The sequence below is a fragment of the Oratosquilla oratoria genome, chromosome 20, assembly GCF_046742065.1.
Source record: "Oratosquilla oratoria isolate Oo_2021 chromosome 20, ASM4674206v1, whole genome shotgun sequence".
Lineage (NCBI taxonomy): Eukaryota > Metazoa > Arthropoda > Malacostraca > Stomatopoda > Squillidae > Oratosquilla > Oratosquilla oratoria.
Window position 1 is genome coordinate 51,802,845 of NC_134796.1, and position 9,863 is coordinate 51,812,707.

Genomic DNA, 9,863 nt, shown 5'->3' on the forward strand with positions numbered 1-9,863 from the left:
GTCAATAAGATACCATAGCAGCAGCTAGAAGAAAAAGTGTGTCATGTAAAATGAGAGTATGTGGTTCAGACTGATCAGATCACACTACATATTTAATTTTTTTGTGTTCCATGTATGTGGATTTATGACTAATTGCAAATTGCTTGCATAGGTATATTTGTGTTTTGTGTCATATATGTGTAGTTGTATATACAAGTGTCTTACTATATGTTTTCATGTTTATGTTTATGTTTTGTCCTCTTGATTATCCTGTCACTTGGAAGTATAGACACTCTATGGTGTGTGGTTTGGGTGATTTGGAAGCTTTTAATGGGTTTTTATGCACTTGCAGGATAGGCTACGTAAGACCGGGGAGAATGTAAACAGCACTACCCTCTCGGCTGATGGAAAATCATTGCACACAAAACCCACATCACTAACACATTAATGCCGCTTTGCCTGTGTATCGGGTATGTTGTACTGTTCTCCCTTCCTAATCGCTTTGATGTGTGTTTGTGTGTCTCACACAGATCAGTGGTTCCCAGACTGTATTTGCAAATATGTATATTTATATACCAAGGGTTTTTTTTCCCTTACCAGGGGGGGGTAACCAAGTCAGTGCACATATACCCACTCCCACCCATTTCATTCCCACCCATCACCCTTTCCTCCTCATCATAGCTCCTCATGGATGATGGGCCATCCTTGTATCCTACCCACTATCCTGTATCAGAAGCAATGCAGCAAGACACAGCACATCCATAGTAAGGCTGCTTCACTTAAGTGGTGACACCCCCCTCTATCCCCTCATGCAGAAAAAAAAGACTGGGAGAAATCCCTTTAGTCTGTGTCAAAATATCAGTTACAAATAACCACTCCCTACCTTCTTTGTATCACAGTATTATCGATACACAGCTGTTCTCCACTCATCTCTATCTCCTTTTGTTCAACGCCTCTTTCACCCCATCCATCCATTTCATCCTTGGTCATCCCCTCAAGTCCACACCCTCCACCTCTGCCTTCCACATCTCTTTTACTGATCTTTTTTCACTCATTCTTTCCATATGTCCAAACCATCCCAATACCCTTTCATCAGCCCTGTCTGCCATCTCTTTTTCCACCCTAGCTCCCCTCCTCACCTCATTTTTCACTCTAACCATGAAACCCCTACCACACTTCTCAGACATTTCATCTCAAACTCATTTCAACTTTGTCCCTCTCTTAAATTCCAAGTCTCTGCCTCATACAGTGCTGTCATCACAATCATCCCTTCATATAATCTCCTCTGTATCCATTCCCAAATCCCTATTTTTCATTACACTTCTTGATTTCCTAAGGCATTTACTTGCTTCTCTCAGTCTACAATTTACCTCCACTCCTCCCTTTGCTGCCACATGCAACCCCAAATACCTAAAGCCATCCACTTCCTCTAGCCTCTCTTCTTTTATACTTTCAACTTGATGCCATCCTCTTCCCTTGTACATCTTATCACCTCATTTGAAAATGTGGATACCATATTTTCAGTCAAGTGATCCAAAAGGTAATTCTAACAATATGATAATGTAAGCATTTTGTGATCAGATGGATAATAAAAATATTTTGTATGAAAACTAATTCAAAATAGCTACTGTGGGTTGCAATAAGAAAAAGTCTGAAATTACTGATATATGTGATATACTTATGTTTGATGTCCCCTTCACTGCACCTGTGAATTACTTTTGCTTTATTTTTTGTTTTTGCATGTTTTAGATCCATGAATATCATGAGGTATAATGTGAGTGTATGAATATATATTTATACATTATACCAAAGATACATGGCATGTTGAATAGCAATATCATTTGGTTTGGTTGTGATTCCTGTAGCCTTGGATAAGCTCTATTGTTTCTGGTGGTGTTGCTTTCAAAAGTGCTTATCTGTAGCTTAGATTCTTGTAGACCATTACTTCTGACAGACTGCTTTTTGGACAAGTATTTCACTTGTGAATTTTTATTTACAAGGCAGTTAAGGTTTTTTTAAGGTTGCCTCATGGTTAGCTCCACATTCAGGGCAAAGATGGAGTTGATTTGACAGTATATTTGTACTGCAATTGTTTAAGAATAAGGCCATATCATAGTTTCAATTTAAATTGGGGGTAGCCTTGAGAGAAATGTTTTACTAAAGAAGTTAGTCTGTCACAGGTCCTGGTCAGTCACTCCATTGATTCGTATGTTGCAGGAGACCTGTTTCATCCATCTCCAGGAGACAAGCCTCTGGTTCAGTCCATAAGTCATACATATATCAAGGCTTTTTCCCCCTTACAAGGGAGGTAGCCAAAAAGAAAAAGGCATAAAACCATTCCCACCTATTTCATCCCTAAATACACTCCACCCCCTCCACCCTCCCTCTTATCTTAGCACCTCCTGGATGACAGGTCATCCCTGCACCTTGTACACTGCCCTGGGTCAGAGGCAGTGTCACAAGACACAGCACATCCACAGTGGGATTTTGTGTAGCAGTCTAGAAGGAGTAAGTGTTGTCAGTCCTCTGGGTGGTGGTTGCATCTGAAAAGCACTAGGTGGCTCATACCAGACTGGTTGTCTGGTGGTACTCTTAGCAAGGATTAGTAAGTTGAATGTAGGATTGCTAGAAAAATTTTTGCTTGTCCTGGGAGTGATTTCTCTGCAGGGTTAATTTCTGGGAAATTTTGATGAAGTACAGAATTTGGCAGCCCATTGTAGAGTGATTTATTTTTATTATTTATTTAAAAAGTAGAAAGTACAAGAAGCTGAGAGAAGAGTGGGAGGGAGTGAAGGATAAAGTAGAACCAGAAATGGGGATGGTTTAACCCCTTGAGTACCGGATGTGTGTTTTGTGACGCCTGCGTGTCAAGGCTGAGTGCACCCGCCAGGAACCGAGCATGCTCCCCGTGACATGCACGTGTCACAGTTATAAGCTGTGTTTATTGAGGGCTCTCAAGGCCTCGGTTTCTGGGTTATTTCTACCCACATGGTGGCAAGTGTCTGTTTACAAACATAAGGCTCCAGCCATTCACGGGACATTTTGAAATGTTTGTTGAGGTAAGGTTGACAGGTCGGTAACGAAGGGGTTAAGGAGGGAGTCACAAGATGTGCAAAGATAGTGTGTAGAACAAGGAGGACATGAGGAAATAGAAGGGTAGTGAGTGGTGGGATGATGAAGCAAAGAAGGTTGTAGAAGAGAAGAAAAACATTCACAGATTGGTTACAAAATAGGATGGGAGAATCATATGAGAGGTGCAAAGAAAAAAGAGAAGTAAAGCATAAGACAAAGGAAGCAAAGAGGAGAGCAGATGTAAAATGGAGTAAGAGTATGACAAATTTTTGAAAGTAATAAAAAGATGTTTTGGAAGGAAATTAAGAGAGGAAAGGGAGGCGAATCAAGTAGAGAAGAAAAAGTGAAAGGTGCAGATATATGATAATGGAAGAGATGGCAGTAAGAGGAAGATGGTCAAAGTATTTTAGGGAGTTGCTAAATGTGAAGGATAGGGAGGGAAAGGTAGTTGCAGTGGGAAGCACAAAGAAAATGACAATCTTGAGTGAGGAAAATGGAGGAGAAATAAGGATAGATGAGGTGAATGCAGTTATTAAAATGATGAGAACAGGTAAGGCACCTGGATTAGATGGGTGTCATGTAGAGTGTCTAAAAAGGGAGGTATTGATGGTGGACTGGCTGGTGAGGTTATTTAATGTTTCTCTAAGAGGGGGTAGTGTGTGGGAGGACTGGAGGAATGCCTGTATAATTCCACTTTACAAGGGAAAAAGGGACAAGTGTGAGTGTAGTAGTTTCAGAGGGATCAGTTTGTTGAGCATAGTTGGGAAGGCTTATAGGAGGGTTTTGATTGAGAGGATTAGGAGAGGAACAGAGGGAGTAATTGGTGAAGAACAGCATAAGTTTAGGACAGGTAGAGGTAGCGTGGATCAGATTTTTGTGGTAAGGCAGATATGTGAGAAAGCTTTAGGAAAAGGTAAGGATGTTTTTTGGCACCTATGGATTTGGAAAAGGCTTATGATGGGTAGATAGGAAAGTACTATGGGAGGTATTGCAGATATATGGGATAGGAGGAAAGCTTTTAACCCCTTCCATACGGTGCCGCATACATAGGCGCATGAGGAACAAGTGGATACGCCAGGCTGCCATATCAGTGTCTTGATTATATTTATTGCAGTTGCCCCTGCATAATGACATACTCTCTAAACTGTCTTCATCACATTTTCTATGGTTATCAAAATTCACGGGTGAAAGAGAGAATGATCGATATAAGCAGTGACTATATTTTATGATGCGAGTATTATTACGACACATCGTGCGTCTGGCAGCTAATGCTGCCCGCAAGATTTTGAACCGTACTGAAGAGGTTAAGAGCAGTCAAGTTTTTAAAAGAGTAGTAGATCCTCTGTTAGAATTAGAAATGGAGAGAGTGAGTAGTTTGAGGTAAAGGTAGGACTTTGCCAGGGGATGTATTATGTCACCTTGGCTGTTCAATTTACACATAGATGGGGTGGTGCGAAAGGTTAATGCAATGGTAATGGGCTGGGGATTGGAGGTGGTTAAAGAAAAGTGGGAGATAAGCCAGATGTTGTTTGCTGACAACACTGCACTTGGTGGGAGGATCTGGGGAAGGGTTAAGGAAGTTAGTGACGGAGTTTGAAAAGGTGTGAGAAAGAAGAGAGTTTAAGATTAATGTGGCTAAAAGTAAGGTTATGAGATGTGCAAGGGGAGAGGATGGTAGCAATTTGGAAATGAGTATTAAGGGATAGAGACTAGAGGAAGTGGAAAGCTTTAGATACTTGGGTGTGAATGTGGTGGGAAATGGAGTAGAGGTGGAGGTAGAATGTAGATTGAGAGAACCAAGTAAATGCCTTGGGGGATTAAAAAGTGTAAAGAGAAATAGATATTTGGGAATGTATGCTAAGAGGAGATTGTATGAAGAGGTGATTGTGCCAATAGCACTATATGGGGCAGAAACATGGAACATAGAGAAGAGTTTAAATGTGTTTGAGATGAAATGCCTGAAAAGGTAGGGGTTACTAGGCTGGATAGAGTGAGAAATGAGGAGGAGAGTGGGGGTGGAAAGGTAGTTGGGAGATAGGGTTGATGAAAGATTTGGACACATGGAAAGAACGAGTTAAAAAAGATTAGTAAAAGAGGTGTGGAAGGCAGGTGGGGGGAGTGAACATGAGGGGACAACCAAGGATGAGATGGATGGATGGGGTAAAAGGGGCATTGGGAAAGAGGGGAATGTCTGTTGAGGAAGGGAGAAGACAGAAGATAGGGGTGAGTGGAGAATGGTTGTGTATGGATGATGCTGTGATGCATGGAAGGGAGTGGGTGGGGAATGGGGGTGAGGGAGTATGTGTGAATGATATTTTGATGCAGCCCGAAGGGATTTCTCCCCGTCTTCTCTTTTTCTGCATGAGGGAACAGAGAGGGGGGTTGCCAATTAAATGAAGCAGCCTTGCTTTGGATGTGCTGTGTCTTGCTGCATTGCTTCTGACCCAGGGCAGTGGGTGAGATGCAGGGACAACCCATCATCCAGGAGGCGCCAAGAAAATAGGGAGGGAGGTGTGGTGAATGGGAGTGGAGTATGTGGAGATTAAATAGGTGGGAGTGGATTATGCCTTTGACTTTGGTTACCTCCCTATTAAGGGGGAAAAATCTGTTGGTATGTGTATGTATTTATTGTGATCTGTGTGAGTTTATGTTTGTTGTATGCATATATTGTGGAGTACTGTAAGTTACTGTAGATGCCTGAATAAAGTACTGCAAGAGATATTTTCTTGCTTTTTGTGTGATGTGATATGGATGGGTAGGTTCAAATGCTTATGTGTAGAACTATGTCATTCACAAGTGCTGAAATATGAGTAGGATTTTGTCTTCTGATTGTTGACACTATTAGTCTTGGTCTTGTTTTAGTCTATATACCAAGGGAGGTAGCCAGTCAAGCCAAGCACCCATTCCACTCCCATCCACCACTTTTTTCTTCTTCTTCTTCTTTTTCTTACCCAGAGCAGTGGGTGAGATGCAGGGATGACCCATCATCCAGGAGGAGCCAAGAAAAGAGGGAGGGAGGGATTGTGAATGGGAGTGGAGTGTGTGAAGATGAAATGGGTGGGTTACTTCCCTTGTAAGGGGGAAAAAGCTCTTGGTATATGTATGTACAACAAATTTTAACCTCTTCAATACAAGTCAAATGTTCCTGCACACATCATACTATGATGCATGACAATACTTGTATTACAAAATATAAAATTACTGCCATTATACTCATTCTCTTTCACACTGTATAAATATAACTTCACAGAAAATGTGATCAAGCCTGTTCACAGAATACGGGGATCACTCAACTACAACAAAATAAATATAATCAGGAAGCCGACACTGGGATTCTTGTATACCCCACTTATGGCTCATGATGCATACATAGGTGTCATCGTATTCAAGAGGTTAATCTTTGTGTTTTATTTTGTTTTTGCTTGGATGCTTTTTTATGGAAGGTCCACCATACAACAGTATTACCAAGAAAAAGCCTAGTTTTGCTTGCACTGAATTTAGCATTAGTTGATAATCTTAATTATCTATCAAGCAGTTATTGCCCTGAGTTTTGCTGACGGGTAAGCAGTCGGTATTAGTCCTTAGTCCCTCTTATATATCTCTTTGGGAAGAACCTTTGGACTGGTGTCTGCATTGCATTAATAACATGTAAGAACTACACTAATATGGCTATGTTGGCCACCATCTAGCTCTAAAACAATACCAACATAGAATAGGCCTCACCACAAATGCAAATTGCCTTATGCCTTACCAGACAACACAGTACCTCTTCTCTGAGTGGCATATAGATCATTCTGGTGCCCATTGCCAGTTACCTTGGAGCTTTGGGTCTCCTGCAAGAGAGACCTGGGGCATCAGATTGATAAAGGTCAACATAGACTGCAAGCAACCCATTGAAATTCACAATGGTGCTCAACAAAGAAGTATTGGGTTCCATTCATTTGTTGACTTACTGGGCATGAACTGCCCAGGCCTCCAGAACTTTAGCAGATATGAACAAATCTGTGCCAGTGACAGATAGGGACAACCAACCCCTCTTTCTACTCAGGGAGAACGGTAGTGGACAATCAAACAGCAAACAGCACTACATGCAATCCATGGATTGCAGCAACTCTGCACTTATGTTACTGATGCTGGCGGCCTATCAACCTTCAACTAAAAGTTGAATCTCACTGAAAGAGGACAGACATTTCAATTATTGTTGGGTCAGGAACTACCACCTGAACACCAGCCATGAGAAAATGGCCACTCAGAGGGTAAGGCATGTACAACTACACTATGTACTAGGCAGTTTCACCTTGCCTATGTAAACCTTGAAGACATTCCTCTCTACTGCACCTTTATTGATCTCATTATTTATTAATGTGCCACTCCTTTACCATGCCCCCGCACCACTCCAAACAGTATCCTCCATGTTCCCAAACTAATTAATTTTAAATTTTCAGCTTTGTTTCACTTAACATTAATTCATCCATTTTGCTCCATACATACAGTACCACCAATCTCTTCCCTTTTATTCTCATGTGCAACAAGTCCATCCACATGTAATGACCCAACTACACCAACTATTTCTCTTTATTCCTTTATGCAAAAATCACTTTTTGCCAACATGAGAGGTAATCATAACTGATGCATGCAACACCACTGAATACAAAGTCCTGTTGTCTACTCCCACAAACCAAGCCTTGTCCACTCTCCATAAGAACATTCATCTTCAAATACACTGACATCTCGCAATTTAACAGGGTTAGGGCAGCTTTTGAGACACCAAAACACAAGCAAACAAACAGGATGAAATAATAGTGCATGCAAAAACCATAAACGAATTTAAGAGCAAACTAGACACTGTGAAATACAAAGGTGAGACACCATGAACATAGCTCCCCTTCCCATAAGATACAGCTAGGGAAATATACCAAAGGCTTTTTCCCCCTTACAAATGAGGTAACCAAAAAACAAAGGCATAAAAACCACTTCCACCCATTCCATCCCCAACATACTCCACTCCCCTCTACCCTCTTCCCTCCCTCTTATCTTGGCACCTCCTGGGTGATGGGTCATCCCTGCATCTTGTCCACTGCCCTGGGTCAGAGGGTCAGAAGCAGTGTCACAAGACACAGTACATCCATAGCATGGCTGCTTCATAGATTTGGCAACCCCCCCCTCTCCATCCCCTTGTGCAGAAAAGGAATAGATGGGGAGAAATCCCTTTGGTCTGTGTTAATTTGTTTTTCATACATACTCCCTCATCCCCCACCCACTCCCCCTCATGCATCACAGCATCATCCATACACAACCATTCTCCATTCTCCCCTATCTTCTGTCCTCTCCTGTCCTTCCTCAATAGACATTTCCCTCTTTCCCAATGCCCCTTTAACCTCATCCATCCATCACATCCTAAGTCACCCCCTCATGTTCACTCCTTCCATCTCTGCCTTCCACATCTCTTTTCCACAAAACACAATTTGTCAAAATTAGGGTAGATGTGTCCCAACCCCCAAAATAAAAAACACTCTATAAAGAGGGCATTTTTACTTATGCCATTTCATTACAAGCCTTTATATTTAATTTATTAAATGTCTATCTATATATCAAGGGCTTTTTCCTCCTTACAAGTGAGGTAACTAAGTCAAAAATCAAGCACCCACTCCACTCCCATCCACCACCCTTTCTTCCCTCTAATCTTAGTTCCTCATGGATGACAGGTCATCCCTGTATGCTGCTCAGTGCCCTGGGTCAGAAACAATGCAGCAAGACACAACACATTCACAGCAGAGCTGCTTCACTTAATTGGTGTCCCTCCTGCTATGTCCCCTCATACAGAAAAAGGAAGACTGGGAGAAATCCCTTTGGGCTCCATCAAAATGTCATTCATACATAACCACTCCCTCACCCCCTCCCTAGCATCACAGTATCATCTGAACACTGCCGTTCTCCACTCAGCAAGCTACAACTAGGTAAATTATCTCCCATTTTTCTCCATTTTCTTTAACTATCTCCAATCCCCTGCCCATTACCCTTTCATTTACCTTTCACACCACCCCATCCATATATTATTTGAACAGCCAAGGCAACATGACACATCCCTGGTGAAGTCTCACCTTTACATCAGACTACTCACTTTCTCCATTTCTATCAGCCTTACCACAAAAATCAGATCCACACAATCCCTACCTGTCCTGAACCAACACTGTTCCTCACCAATTATTCCCTCTGTTCCTCTCCTAATCTTCTCAATCAAAACCCTCCTATAAGCCCTCCCAATGCCCAACAAATTGATCCCTCTGAAACTACTACACTCACATTTATTCCCTTTTCCCTTGTACAGTGGAACTATACAGGCACTCCTTCAGTCCTCTGGCATTCTACCATTTTTTAGACAAACATTAAACAACCTCATCAGCCACTCCACCATCACTGTACCTCCCTTTTTTAGACATCATGCATGACACTTATCTAACCCTGGTGCCTTACCTGCTCTCATCATTTTAATAACTGCTTTGCCTTTTCTTTTTGAAGAAAACTGGTTTAGGCAGTCATGTCAATTTGGTGATCTTTGTTGGTATGGCAGACAGATTTAGTGGTGGTCACAGTATCAGGCAACACTTCTCATGTAATCTCTGGTAGAATTGTTTATGTTTATTCAAGTAAGGATTTTCCAACCCTTCTTTGGGGTTGGGTTGAGGCAAGTTGTGAGATTACATAAATAAACAGGGTAAAGAGATCAGTTTGTAGGTTTTAGCTACACTGTCACCCCTTAATGTAATTAAAATGACATAAGGGACCAATGAAAAGTACCTGTTTTTAGTAAT

General features: G+C 41.6%; 1 protein-coding gene across 3 annotated transcripts in view; it reads left to right on the top strand.

Moving 5' to 3' along the window:
* LOC143036578 (protein regulator of cytokinesis 1-like) overlaps window positions 1–9,863 on the top strand; it is a 64,163-nt gene that overhangs the window by 37,661 nt on the left and 16,639 nt on the right. For 2 of the 3 annotated variants that reach the window (XM_076204121.1, XM_076204120.1), the window contains exon 13: window positions 332–449. The exons of the other annotated variant lie outside the window; for it this stretch is intronic. In XM_076204121.1, coding sequence (XP_076060236.1) covers window positions 332–427 — 96 coding nt within the window. In that variant the 3' untranslated portion in view covers window positions 428–449. The remainder of the gene's footprint in view (window positions 1–331; window positions 450–9,863) is intronic. 3 annotated transcript variants of the gene reach the window in all.